Source organism: Pipistrellus hanaki (assembly GCF_964339955.1).
Source record: "Pipistrellus hanaki genome assembly, chromosome: 8".
Classification (NCBI taxonomy): domain Eukaryota; kingdom Metazoa; phylum Chordata; class Mammalia; order Chiroptera; family Vespertilionidae; genus Pipistrellus; species Pipistrellus hanaki.
In genome coordinates, this window is record NC_140510.1 from 52,576,599 (window position 1) to 52,591,776 (window position 15,178).

The window sequence follows — 15,178 nt, forward strand, 5'->3', positions numbered from 1 at the left end:
TATAACCTTCCCATTTGTGTATATATTTTCTTCCTAAAATGCTCAGTGTTCTCGGTGTGTTTGCTGCCATGGGCCTTTGATCAGTAGAGCTGTGTGTGGGAAAGCTTATCTCAGCTACAAATAAGTAATGTTTTATTTTCTTAAGTCAGAAATTCCCTCTGTCACCTTGGTCATCCTTCATTGCAATCCCTCTGACCAATTAAAATTTGTACAAAAATTTACCAAGAATGCTGCTTTTCTGAATGATGAAAATACATCTTAAATTAAGAGATCATATATTAATATAATTGAATTGTTATTTTTTATCCATTACATATTTTTTCCCAGTAAGCTATTACATTATTGTTAATTTGCATCATTAATTGGAAATGATACTATTTCTTAACATCTAAGTATAAGCCCATTATAATTTTCAGTGGCAGCACCTGAGGGTACAGCCGTGTTTCTCGACTTGTGGCCTTTGAGTCACTTTTACGAGAATCACCTGGAATGCTTAATGGAAATGCAGGTTCCTAGACCCTCACATCGTCCCAATTAGAAGCGATGAGGACCAGGCCAGAAATGTTTATTCAAAGGGCTCCAAGGGTTTCTTATTATATTAAGGCCTGAGGACCAATGAGGTAGTGGTGGTTTCAGATTTGAATCAAACAAACTTGATTCAAGTTCTGTATCTACCTTCTGCTAGCTGCAGGGAAGCCTTTTAAGCTCTACAAACCACTTGCCTCCTTGATAAGGGGGTAAAAGAGCCCCTACTCTGTGAAAGATGTTTTAAAGGTAAATAACGCAGTAATGCCGGCCCAAGTGCATAGCACAAACCTGCTATGCATGAAGCTTTCATGAAAGTTATTTTTGATAAATTATGGTTAGAATATTTGTAGATTATGACAGAGTTTTAGTGTGGCCATAAAATGGAATGTTGCCATTGAGGTCTAAACATTTTCTGTATTTATACTAGTTATGTGTCCAGCGTTTGTCTCTATGTCCCCAAAATGCTGCTGACTATGGCTGGGTCAGTAGTTTTCAGTTTTATGAATTTTTTTTTTTTTTTAGTTTTATGAGGTTTGAAGTGGCACGAATGCCAATGTGAAATATAAGCCCTGCATCATTTGCATCAATTAGAGTTCTGGTGGTTTCTACTTGAAATGATAATTTAAGTAATTCTCTTATGAAAACTCTTCTAATCGATTTTTTTAGGCCTACTGTCAGAGATTCTGACAAACTGCTTTGCATTTTTAGCAAATTATACTCTATCAGCCAGATAGATGCCTGTCTCACATAGGTGTCCTCTCTCCCTTCCTGTAATCCTAGGCAAATTGTGACCGTATGTTCTATGCATTCTCCTCCCATAACTCTACTGGCACTCATGCTATTTATGTGCCCCTGAGCTGCACACCCGCTTTAGGTAAATGCACTTACTCGGCAAAGAGCGTGATTGGCTGAAGACGGCAGTAATAGACTGCCAACAGCAAACGAAACAGTGCTTAGTGTTTTCATTAAGTTGAGGCTTTCTCCTGAACGACTAAACTCCCAGGAGAATAAATCATGTTCAAATGGACTTGAAGACTGCAAAATGAAGATGAACAAATATGACTATCAAGATTACAAATACAACAGCCGGTGTTAGCCATCACAGAGGTAGTCTGAAATCAAGTCTTGCTTAGAGATTCTGACGTAAATGATAGTTCTCTTCTGCTCCTCAGCCACGCTTCCCTCACAAGTGAAACACGGGCTTTCCCATCCTTTAGGAATGCCTTCAACAGCAAGGAACCGAATACTTGAGCAATGGTGGCTTTTACATAAAAGCATTTCATTATTGTGGCAGGGTTAGTGAGCACCTACCAAACTCTGAACATTCCTGGTGATCTTTCCAGTTCTCTTGGCTTTCCCCTCACGGTCACTAGATGGCTGCAGCAGCACCAAGGTTCCCAGCAAGAAAATAAAGGGACAGGAGCAAAAGTCTTGTGTCCTCAGGAAGGGCAGTGCCTGGGCAGACTTATTCTGATCAGCCAGACCTGTGTCACATACTCACCCTGGGCCCACTGTAGCTGGAGGAGAATGGAGTCATTGTGATCAGATTAGTGCGCTCATAATTCATTCCCTGAAGGTGAACTAGGGGCTTGTTGTCTGCAGTGTCAAGGGAATGCTGCCCAATGCTGGGTCTGTTAATAGCTAAAAAGGGCAATCTGTTGACTAGACAGCAGACAGTTGTCTACATCAGCCACGATGCTGTTAGCCGCTGGAAGAGCTAGTCTAATGAAAGTGTCCCCTTTTGAAATGGAGATAGTAGGAATATACAGGGTGGGCAAAAGTAGGCTTACAGGTGTTCATATAAAAAATGGCATGCAGGATATGACTGCTACAATAACTTTATTAACTCAGTGTTTCATGTACTCACAACTGTAAGCCTACTTTGATCCACCCCTGTGTGCCTCACAGCGGTGGGGGGAGATGAATTACATGCCTTGTACATGAAAACATGCTATTCCCTAGTTCCATCTTCTAATCCAGTGCAGCCTGCTGTACTCCTCTAGACGTCAGTGAGTTTGCCTTTATTCAGTAAAATCTTCTTAAATGTTGAGGAACTGATGTATTCCAGTAAACAAGAATTTCCCAGTATTTTCCCCCCTGAAGTCAGTAGTAAAAAAAAAACAAAAAAACAAAAAAAGTTGCCTTTACTTGGATCTGCAGAAGAACTGCAAGCCACCTGCAGCAGGCTGTGTGCTGTCAAATAAGTGACTCATGCATCTTGACACAGGTACATAGCAGCTTACATTATACTTGTTCCTACCACCTTAAAAAGAGTTAGCCAGGAAGGCACTACTTTGTGTTATCTAGGCTCATTAACTAAGACTCGGGGAGAATTTCTTGCAAAATAAAGCAACGCCATTCATTCAAGGAAAGCATAATGCATTGGTGCTAAAATATTCAATACATCATGTTTCTCTCTTTCCCCTCTCGCTCATTAAGTTGTGATTCTGTATGTACACAGTGCCTTGATTTGTTCAAATTCCATGGAATCTAGGCTGTTTTGTAAATTTCAAGCCTGCATTATGCACGTTTTTAATGAAAAATGAACGCTGATTTCTGGGGAGGGCTCTGGGGCAGCCCTGTCGCACGTCCAGATGTGCACCTGGTCCTTTATGACGACGTCTCCCACACAAAGCGGGTGGGCATCGCTCCGATGGCACCTTGTTAACGAATCAGGATACACTGCGACGTCTATTTTAACAAAAAGAGTAGAATCATTATTACCATTGTGTGACAAAAGAGCTTAAAAAATGGAAACCGAACCGGGAGTCTGGCTGCCGAAACGTGAACATTGTGTTTCTCTCTCATTTGCTGTTGTCTGGGAACCTGGCTGTTTATGCGATGCTTTCACCTTCTGTTGCTTGTCTCGGTGCCAGCTCCTCTCCCAAAGGTGTTCGGTGACTAATGCTTTGGTTACATGCCAGGATATTTTACAAATGTCTGTTTCCAGGCAGCTCTTCTTCAAGTCTTAATTAAACTTTAATGTCAAGCTGAAGTTCACCTTTAGAACCTCCTAGGCTCCTTCCGCGGCTGCGTGATTAGAGAACGGTGGGGGGATGCAGGACGCCGTGTTCCTGCGCCTTTCTCCTCCGCCGGCTACCGCGGCGCCACCGAGCAGATGCGCGCTTATGCAACAAGGTTTACCACACAGGAATGGGTGAATCACAGCCGCGCTCTGAAACACACCATCCCTGAGTCACATTGTGTGTCCCCTCCCCCCCCCCCCCCCCCCCCCCCCCACGAAAAGCTAGTCATTGCACCTCCTTCCTGAAACATCCAGCTTCTCAGACCCAGGGATCCGAGGCTGGAGAGGCTGCCTGTGGGCACGCACGGTCTTCACTCCTTTCCCCTTGACGTCTGCAGGACCAGCCAAGGAGCAGGGAGGCCTCGCGAGTCCTTTTCTCTAATGCGGTATCCCAGGCTGTTTGAAAGGAGCCTCTGTGATTGTCAGAAGAACACAGAATAGATTTTTAAATACAGTGATATTATTTTGTATGCTGATTTTGAAACCAAATCTAATACTTATCCGTCAGATTGCTCTATGGCAGAAGCTGGCAAACTTTTTCCGTAGAGGGACCGATAGTGGCTGTCTTAGGCTTTGTGGGATGGAGATCTCTCTCTGTTACCCAACGCTGCCGGCATCCGTCGTGTAAAAGCGGCCACAGATGAACGGGTATGGCTGCGCTCCACGAGCCGCTATTTACAAAACCAGGCAGAGGTCTGAACTGGGCCTTCTGGCAGCAGCTTTTGAACCTCTACGCTATAGTGTGCCTGCTTATTATAGGAGAGTTCTGTAATCTATCTTTATTTTGGGTTACTTAAATATAGTTCCTTACGGTATATTTTGGCTATTGAAATACAGTTAGTATAATTTAAGCTGGTTGCTAAAATAAGCCAAGATGGAGCATTTTAAGGAATTAATTCTGGGTTACAAAACCATAAGGGTCTGTTCTTAGGTAGACCCAACAGAATTACATGGATATGTTCACCAAGAGACTATAATAGAGCCAAACTGGAAATTGCCAGATAGTTGAATGGATAAATAGCATGTGAATGGATAAATAAAATTTTGTATATTTACAAAGTGGAATATATATATACCAATGAGAATAAAAAATTCATAAGTCAACGTAGATTAATTTTACAAAAAAAATTTTAAGTAAAGAGGACCTGATTATTTAAATTTTGAGTAAAGAAAAATTACATACTTTATGAATTCATTGGTATGAAATATAAAAGTGGGCAAAGCCAGTCTGTACTGGTAAAAGCAGGTCAATCGGTGGGGGAAGTAACTGGAGGGAAGTGCTGATTTCTATGGTGATGGTTTCACGTGTGTACTTAATTTATAAAAATTCATCGGGCTGCACACTTGGAATATAAGCAGTTTGCCATGTATATGTTCTACCTTGATAAGTTTAAAACAGGAGAAAAATCAAGAGGGGAAGACCTTTACTAGTAGATATTAAATAAACAGTTCGATTTCTTAGAGTTATACTAAAGGTGTAAAAGTGGAGAAATGTGCCCCCCAATTATAATTTTCATTTTGAAGTTCATGGAAATTAATAATTCACTCCCCAAAACTATACATGTTAGTACTGATGCTGCCATTAATTTCTTGGTCAATTGAGTAGTTGTGCATGCGGGGTACAGATCACATGAATGTTGTACAGAAGATGCTTGCTTTCTTTTTTTTTTTAAATATATTTTATTGATTTTTTTGTACAGAGTTGAAGGGAGATAGAGAGTTCGAAACATCAATGAGAGAGAGTCATTGATCAGTTGCCTCTTGCACACCCCCTTACTGGCGTTATGCCCGCAACCAAGGTACATGCCCTTGACCGGAATCGAACCCGGGGCCCTTCAGTCCCCAAGCCGACGCTCTATCCATTGAGCCAAACCGGTCCCGGCAAGATGCTTATTTAAGGAAACTTTCTAAACTTTAAAGTGCTAAGTGAATGTTTTACCTTTTGTGTAGTTATGATTATTCTCATCCGGTCTTTTGCTTTTGGTCACACCTTTCTCTGGTTGAACTACTATTATATTTCTAAATTCTTGGATATGTAGGAACTTCTGTCTTTATTTTCTTTAAAATATATTTTATTGATATTTTACAGAGAGGAAGGTAGAGGGACAGAGAGCTAGAAACATCGATGAGAGAGAAACATCGACCAGCTGCCTCCTGCACACCCCACACCGGGGATGTGCCCACAACCAAGGCACATGTCCTTGGCCAGAATCGAACCTGGGACCCTTCAGCCCGCAGACCGACGCTCTATCCACTGAGCCAAACCAGTTTCGGTGGAACTTCTGTCTTTAAGGGAAGATTATAAAATCATAGTGAAGCAAAAGTCTTCTTTAGCATTCAACTCTTCTCAGCCTCTCATCAGTAGAGAGAATGGGCTGTGTAGGCGAAGAGATTTGAAATTGCTTTGAAACTTTAAAACTTTTTAGCTGTGAGAGACCTTGAATAAGTTCCTTAAGCCTCCAGTTCCTCATATATAAATGTGTTCCTCTGAGGATTCTATGACCTAAATCTTCAATGAATACTAGTTATTATTACAGGTGAAGTGATTGAGGCTTAAAATGTTAATTACACCCCCCTCCAGAAGAATGGGGGCCAGAGCCAGAAGTTGCTCTCACTCATGTGTCTAGATTTGGGACAATCTTCTCTTTCCAGTTCACAGCACAGTGAAGCTCTTCTCCAAGTCTGTGGATTTGGTCTCGTTATCCATAGAGGTGACCAGCCTGTCTTATGAAAAGGATTTTACTCTACAGATCTTAGTTGGATTTACTTGCTGGAAATAGCAGTCCTTTCTCATGCCATGCTCACTTCCACCAAAACATGTTGTATTTTGGTGAAAATACTCTGTTCTCATTTTCTTCCAGTTATCCTCCTCCATTCCCCCTCTCCCCACCCCCGACCTTCGGTTTGGGAAGCAGCTAATTCAATGTGTATTCAAGAATAAAGAAAGATAGGAAAAATATATTTTGCTTTTAGAAATATGTTGCAAAATAATGAGGAAAATATGTTAAAATTATAGAACCAAGAAGTTAAGAAGAAAAGTATTGCAGAGTGAGGAATCTCAGAGGGAAGACAGGGGAGAGTGGATGGGTGGGAGGTAATCAACCAAAGAGTTTATATACATATATGCATAACCTATGGACACAGACAATAGGACCGTGAAGGCCTGGGGCAGGGTGGGCTGGAGGAGGTTAATGAGGGGTGGGGGAAGGTGGAAGGGAGACATAGTAATACTTTCAACAATAAAGATTTATTTAAAAAATAAACCAATGAATGCAAAAAAAAAAAAAGTATAACAGAAAGCAGACTAGTTTAATTATAACTAATTTAAAAACTTTTCTCCAGTAATACATGACCAACTTTATTTGAACTAAGGGAAACTGAGTTCTTTTAAAAATAGATTTGTGTCTACTTGCATGTGCTCATTTCCCTCCAGTTGTTTTCTCAAATTAATATTTTATGTTTGGGATAAATAAGTGAAGAGATGGGATTTGTATTTCCAAATTAGAATGAAATAATTGTACTTAATTTTTAGGCCGCACGAAAATAAAACCTATCTCACTGTTGGAAGCATGAAGACATTAATGTTGAATGTGTCCTTATTTAATGCTGGAGATGATGCGTATGAAACAACTCTGCACATCAAACTACCCACTGGTCTTTATCTCATTAAGGTTTTAGATCTGGTAAGTATTGGAAACCACAACAGCATGATACTACATGATATTTCACTTAGTTTCTTAAAGATGTAAATGGCATGATTCATTTAATCAATTTGAGGTCTAAATATCTGGCATTTATTTAGACATCCCTTTGGCTTCCAGTAATTTTAAGATTTTCTCATGCCCTGATCAACATGATAAGTTCCTTGGAATCTGAGATTTAAAAAAAAAGTCGTCTCCTACTTCCAAAAACAATTGCCTAATTATCCAAGCAAGCTGCTTGGGTGCCATTGTTGTTCTCACTCATACATCTTCCTGGTGCTTGATGCTGCTGCTGTTGGTTGGATTCCTGCACCAGCAATAATGGCCCTCCCTGCTGGACTCCCAGAGTTACCCCTCACCCCCTGCATTTGAAGCTCATACACCCAGTCTGGTTCCCAAAGGGCCTCTAAACATGCCACGAATCCAAAACCAGGTTTTAGGCAAGGTTTTCCTAAAAGGGTTCAAAGCCCCTGGAGATCTTTTCTTACCTCTGTGCCTCAGTTGTGAGCACTTAAATCCACCGGTGAGGTAGTATACGTTTGAATTTCAAAGATGAAAGCCTCAACTTCTTTCTTCTTTGTTGCTTCTCTATTCCTTAGCAGTCTTACTCAGATCTTATCCAGAGGCCTTTTCCTCACATTAAGGGCATGTTGACCTCTCACAAATACCTATTCCCCCTTTCTCTGCAGCGTTAACAGACTGTTTGCTCTAGTAAGAGGGAAAACTCAAATATTCAGGGAAATACATATCTGCACAAATACATACAGAGATGTATATCTCCCTGAAATGTTGGGATATGTATATGTGTATATTTATACTATTATGATTCCAGTTATTGTAGTTATATACCTTAAATACACATTCTCACATCCCCACAGAAGAGGGATGTGAAACATAGACCTTATGAGTTCCTTGCCTCATGATTTTACAGCGAACTGGGCCTTGAATTAAATAGGGATACACAAACCTGGATGAAAGCCTCAAGTCCAGAGATTATTCTGTGGAGCATTTACATGCATGTTAAAATAAACCTAGCACATATGTACATACTATTATATCACTTGATTACATTTCTGTTTATTCCAAAAATAGTTGTCCAGGAAAGCAAATTCTTTGGGGATGTGTTTCCAAAAGCCATCCTTAAACATGGGTTATAAACGTCTTGTGCCTTTTTTTTTACTGAAACCAAATGATTTTGTTTTGTTTATTTAGGAAGAGAAGCAAATAAATTGTGACGTAACAGACAGCTCTGGCCTAGTGAAAATTGACTGCAATGTTGGTTATATATTTGTAGATCATCTCTCAAGGGTAAGCATTTAGCATTTATAATTTTTAATACAAAATGTTTCTGTTTTTATGTTGCATACAAATATATAATTTATTATTTGCTTAGTGGAAATAGCTAAGTGATAAAAGCAAAACCAACTGGGCTTGAGACCTTTGATATTGTGTTTATGTTCTTGGCATTGTTCACTGTAAAAGGGGGGGGGGGGGTATGTGAATGTGTCGATCAGAATTCTGCTCCCTTTTGTCACTCCTCCCCAATCCTCCCCCACCCTGCCCCAGGTGGTCCTATCTGCCGGGCAGGTTACCTCTGCTATAGAGAAAGGTGTTTCTGGAAGAGTCCCCCCTCTGGTTGTTAAAGCATCTCTGATTCTGTTCTTCGGGACCTGCCATCTTAACATCCAGATGAGGCTTTGTCTCTGGATGTCACTTGTGGAATTGTTGGTGCTTTCAAGTCACCACAAACCCAACAGCTTCCCCGTAGCTCGCTGTCCGAATGAGGGGTAGCCTGTGTTTCTAGAACATAGTTTCTAGAGCTGGGCATGCCTCAGGGTATAAGCTATTAGGAAAAATTAAAATTCAGCTGGTAAACATGTGTTAGATTGCTTTTTAAATGAGCTTTCCTTTTCTGTGTGCAGATAGATGTGAGCTTTCTGCTGGATGCGAGCTCCCTGGGCAGAGCGGAAGAGGATCTCAGTATCACAGTGCTTGCCTCCTGGTAGGTCCACTGTGGGAGATAACGGCGTGGGGGGAAATAGACCCCTGACACTTTAGGGAGGGGACCTTAGGGAAACCATGGAGTTGGGTCCCATTGTCTGTAGGAGAAAACTCTGACAGGATCTAAGACACAAACCTTTAACCAGCATAGGAGGAAATAACAGTGTGAATTATGAAAGCAAACTGCTGCCAACCCCATCATAAAAATGTCTGTCACACCCACTTTTTAAAAATATATTTTATTTTATTTTATTTTATTTTACAGAGAGGGAGGGAGAGTTAGAAACATCGATGAGAGAGAAACATCAATCAGCTGCCTCCTGCACACCTCCCACTGGGTACATGCCACCCTTGGCTGGAATTGAACTTGGGACCCTGCAGTCCGCAGGCTGACATTCTATCCATTGAGCCAAACTGGTCAGGGCTGTCACCTCCACTTTTATCCCCACTTCCCCAAAGCACTATTTAAATTCACCTCCAAGTTTATAAGGCATACATGGCATACAACTAGTTCTCGCTGAAGACGGTCTTTGTGCCCATGCATTCTAACAGGGCATTTTCCGTTTGTTTCATAGCAAAAATGAAGGGGAGATGGACCATCTGAAGCATAACAAAGTGACGTTAACAGTACCTCTGAGATATGAGGTCATGCTCACGGTGCATGGGTAAGTAGACACTGAGGCCTCCTCTAGAGAGGAGAGATGATTTTAAATCTTGTTGCTGCATCCTGTATTAGTCTAAACCATATTTAAAAGACTTCTTAAAGATCCGATGCTGTTTCTCTCTTAACAATTACCGCAGCACTGCAGTCCCTTGCCCAGCTGTTCGTTATTTTACCCCATCATATAAGTGTCACTGAGACCACCTCACGCTAGTGCCCAGCTGGAGGGGATTCCTTCCTGGAAGAGCCTGCTCCGCCTTGCACAGGCCATGTCTGGAGGTGCCCAGCGCAGGCCAGGCCCGGCCTCTGGGAGATGAGCAGTGCACAGTTTGTTTGATCACACTCAGTGGCTGTGGCAAGTGTGAAGTTTCAAGGATCGCAAGCTTGACCAAATGACCACTCTCTAGAACCTGTGTAGGAGAGACCATCTGTGGCTCTTTTCTGGTCTTTATAACTGTGGATCAGAGTTCCTCACCCACAGCCCCAGAGCCAGTAGTCACTGATTCCTCATAATTTGAATAATTGATTATGTGATTCTGACTCTGATGCAAGGAAGACAGGTATGAAGAATTGAGTATTCTTCATGAAAGGAGTATTATGAAAACCTTTAATGATTTTATTGGAAATTATTTAAGCTATTAATCTTTGTTTAAAAATGCATTTTAAAGCAATTGGAGATAAATGGACAAGCAAGTTTTTCTTGTTGCTCTAAATATAAACCATCTTCAATAATTTTTAGCCACCCATAGGATCGCATAGAATTATACAGAAATAAACATATCAGTGTCCGAAACTGATGAAATAGGGTGCCAGGTTTGTGAGATGTAAAAAGCAGGGAAATAAAAGCAGCCGTTCGAGGGAGAGGAGGACCCAGAAAATCAGTGGGAAGCAAAGAAAAGCAGTTGTGTGTTTCTTGGTTTTGAATGTGTCTTGCCTGCCCTCCTTCATTTTCCTATAAGGAACATCCTCCCTTTTTCTCATTATCCACATCTTATTATTTTGAGCGAGTTCTCTTCTGCAACTATTACGCCGCCTACTCTGCATTTGAATATTTCTCATTTCTTTCCTGGGTAATGGGTCCCTAATTTGCATTGCCTCATAACAGCTGCCAAATATAAGCAACTTGTGGAGTCAGGATTTCCCTAGGAAAGTATTTCTTAAAGTTCACTACTGACCATACATACGTAAAATCACAGGTAAAAGAGGAACAGCTTTGTATTCTAACAAAAATTTTAATATACTTATTGGCGCTTGAATTGTTCCCCAGTACTGGGTGAATTACAAATAGCCAGCAGGAATTAGGAGATGGAAAGAAATAACTCAAAAATAGGTGAGGTTGATTGAAATAGAGGAATATATTGAAGTCATAGGGAAAAGCTAAGGACTTACCATATTTGCCAATTCATATAAATCAGTAGAATGAGCCATATGGTGTTGAGAAGAGATGCTGTCACCCAAGTCAGAGCACATGACTTTCTAACTTCATTACATCTTTACTAAAATTACTGTCTTACCAAAAAACCAAAAGTATTTGATTGTGCGTAAGTGCCTGTTGTCTAAATTAGAGCATATTTGAGAGATAAGCTATAATCCAAACTGTAGAGAAAGACTGTTTATAAAACCTCATCAAAAGAAAGGCCATTAACCAAGTTCAAATAGACTGTACAAATCTCGGGTGGGGCCGTGTGTCTTATGAATATTGGCCTCCTTGCGCCTAGCACAGCCTGGCACCTAATGCGCGTCCCATATATACTTCAACTTCATAAATAAATGAGACTGTAACACTGAAGAGCACACTAAATTTGGATTTGTTTCTATCAGGTTTATAAATCCAACTTCACTTGTGTATGGATCAAAGGAGGACCATGAGCCCGAAACGTGCATGACAGAGAAAATGAACTTCACGTTCCATGTAAGAAAAGTTGGCTGTGTTGATATTTGTAACGAACTCAGAGAATGTGACTGGTGCATTGCTCGAGAGGACATCGAATCCCTGTGATGTCCCTCAGCCTTGGGCCGGCACAGTTTGGTTAGGACAAGGAAGGAGCTGCCACACGGATACCCGTGCCCTTACCTCCCCCTGTTCTTGTCCCTCTTACCGAGCCCACATCTCCTTACCATGCAGGTGGGAATGAGCTAGCAGGAACAGAGGCAACACTTGAAACTAGCAAAGTTATGGGAGAATCTGCTAGAGGTGCCTAGGAAAAAACAGGATAGGCCAAGGGAAGGCATGTTTAGGTGCAAATCGGTGAACTCTCGTCTTAGTTGAAGCATTTAAAAGCCCTACAATTACCAAGTAAAGTCAGCAGCTCTGTTGAAGGTCTGCTTGGTCAGCCTTTCAGGCCATAGGTAGGTTAGCTGTAGCAAGAGATGCATCATTTATTCAATAAAGAATAGTGTCATTATCCAGAAATATTAGTATACTGATATAAAGACAACTTAAAAATGTTTACTATCAACTGATATTTTTGGTGCATCATGGATGTTGATGATTAGTAGATAATTGGAAATAATGTCCACAAAATTTTTTTGAACCAAAAGTACCACCCAAATATCCTTAGAGCTATGTAACAATCTGTGGGGTGTGAGTCTAGATTTTGGTACATTTTGATAGTTTGTAAGGCAATGCCCTTCAAAATGTACATCGGAATCACTTGGAGTGCTTGTCTAAAATGCAAACTCCTGGCATTTTGATTTGTGGAAGAAGAATGACTTTGAAGTCCTATTGAGTGTACATACAGTCAAGTTTTTGTTATACGAGTATACAGCAGTAGTGAAAAATGTAGCCCTCTATTTTGAAGTCCTGTAGGTTTGGTGAGCCTGAGTAAGGATGAATACACTCTTGGAGGTCTAAATGTTATCCGGCAAACAAGGATGGACGGTATTGTAGGTTAGAATGATTATTTGCAGGCATCAGGAAGACTTGTCTAAAGGTTTGGACGCTGCCTTTGAAACTGCCCTGTGCCTGCATGGCTGAGCAAATTACCATATGTCCCAAAGCCAGGGACACTTCATTTATATCATATGCGTTCAAAAAAGTATTGCAAGTCTGTTCATTCAGGTATTGTGGTACATTTCATTTCTGACTTTGTATTGGTTTTATAGTGAAGCTCTCAGGTGATAGCATTTTGGCCCAATTTCCTTTTACAGAGATCTGCAATCCCCAAATTTATCAGCAATAATGAACTATCACTCCCTCATGCATTATTCTTTAAAAACCTATTGAATATTTTCTAAAACTGAATAACCTACCCCTTTGTGATTTTCTGAGTGTATCAGCACTATAATAACCCTGAATTAAAATACATTTTATTCACTTACTGCTGACATCCCCTCTGCACAGAGTGGTTTTGTGAAAACATCATAGGATTTAAATTAGAATACCTGGGTTTTGTCCCAATTCTGGTCATTTTTATATTGGGCACATCGTTGACTAACACCTCTTAGCATTTTTTGAGCTGGCAAATAATTAAATGTTTTCCCACCTGATGGGATAGGGATGAGGACCAATTGGTCATGGCATTTTAGATACAGAATGTGCCATACACACATACATTGTTGATGTCTCTTTCTTTAGACTAAATAGAACATCTGGCTGGGCACTATGGCCTAATTAAGAGCAAAAGGAGAGAGCTGGCAGTAAAAACTAAAGGTTGTAATTTTCAGCAATTTTTTTTTTCTGTTCTCACTATCAACATTCTGTCTCCCTATGCGGTGTAGCTGCCAACTAGAAGTGTTTCATACAGATGGGCTCACCTAAGAGCTCATTTAATATCTGTACTTACATTTATGAAAACATTTAAAAGTTTATTTTTTTTTTCCCTTATCAGGTTATCAACAATGGCCCTAGCATGGCTCCAAATGTTAGTGTGGAAATAATGGTCCCAAATTCTTTTATCCCCCAAACTGATAAGTTGTTCAACATTTTGGATGTCCAGGTAAAAATCTGTTCCTTCCTTTATTGTAAGTAATACTGCTGAAATTGAAATGTCTGTTCACTTCAATCACACTTATTCTCAGCTGTAAATTCACCCTGCATTCAATGAGAACACCTTGAATATTATACATTGCATTAGAACCTCTGCATTTGACATACACAATAACAATTATGCTCTACTATTTCAGTACATTTTCCTTGTGATATGGACCTGTGGAAGTAATTTGGTTGATAGAATTTGCCATAAAACTTTAGACCACTGTTGGGGAACAAAATTAGTATTTCAGCCTTTTTTAAAGAAAGAATGCGCAAATCACTGTTTAAGAGTCAGTATTCTTATATTGTTGATTCCATCAGAATTGCTTTTACTCTTCCAGTTTCAAAACAAGCAATCAGTAAGCTTACCAACTGGGTTTGAGATCTAATTTATTAAAAAAATCTTACTTGAATTCCACATTTAGATGGTAGGACATGGTGTCTAAAGCCCGAGAAATGTTGAATTTCATGCTATTTTTCAATTTGCCCTAATTTCTGTAAGGTTAGGGCTATTTGATTAGTTTAGGACCTCTATCCAGCCCTCTAAAATTTTTGAGTTGGTGTTTTTACTGCAGAGATTTAATCTCTCCCAAATAAATCTGTCAAAAATATTTTCACACTTTTCAGAAGTACTTGATATTTTTAGAAAAGGTAATCAAGCAATTGGAACTTCATTTTATTGGAACTTTTAAAACCATGTAGCTTTTGTTCTTTCCAATATTGAATCATAACACATTTCTTGCTTCCTATCTTTATAGACTAGTTCAGGAGAATGCCATTTTAAAAATTATCAAAGAATGTGCACATCAGCAAAGAAAAAAGATGCAATGGAGGCCCTAAGAGACATATATAAATTCTTTTCGAGGATTGATAAGAGGTTATTGGTAAGTTTCAGTTTTTCATTGTTCTTGTTTTCCCACATACAGAACTGAAATGCTTAAAATCAATGGGTTTGACCTTCATTTGGGTTTGAATAGAAACAAAGAATATTCTTGCCTGTGAGGAATAGACATGGTTGGTAAACTATAGACATTTTAATTATTTGTCTGACAAATGCCCATTCTGTGCTAGCCAGGCATTTCTCCATGCCCTCTTAACCGCATTTCACAAAGGCTACTCAGAAGAACTTGGCCTCTTTTCAGTTTAGTGAATTTATGAAGAAAAAAAAGAAGAAGCAATCTTAGCATTCCAATTATTCAATTTTTACAATAAACAGAGAACATCCAACTTGGCAAAATTCTGATTAGGAGTCTTTCTTTTCAACATCTATCCCAGACGGTTAGGTTCAT

General features: G+C 40.0%; 1 protein-coding gene across 2 annotated transcripts in view; it reads left to right on the plus strand.

Moving 5' to 3' along the window:
• Positions 1-15,178, plus strand: part of ITGA4 (integrin subunit alpha 4) — a 70,141-nt gene that overhangs the window by 47,489 nt on the left and 7,474 nt on the right. For both annotated transcript variants that reach the window (XM_084892585.1, XM_084892586.1), the window contains exons 18-24: positions 7,086-7,236; positions 8,467-8,562; positions 9,177-9,256; positions 9,831-9,920; positions 11,738-11,828; positions 13,747-13,854; positions 14,648-14,773. In XM_084892585.1, the coding sequence (XP_084748711.1) occupies positions 7,086-7,236; positions 8,467-8,562; positions 9,177-9,256; positions 9,831-9,920; positions 11,738-11,828; positions 13,747-13,854; positions 14,648-14,773 (742 nt within the window). The remainder of the gene's footprint in view (positions 1-7,085; positions 7,237-8,466; positions 8,563-9,176; positions 9,257-9,830; positions 9,921-11,737; positions 11,829-13,746; positions 13,855-14,647; positions 14,774-15,178) is intronic.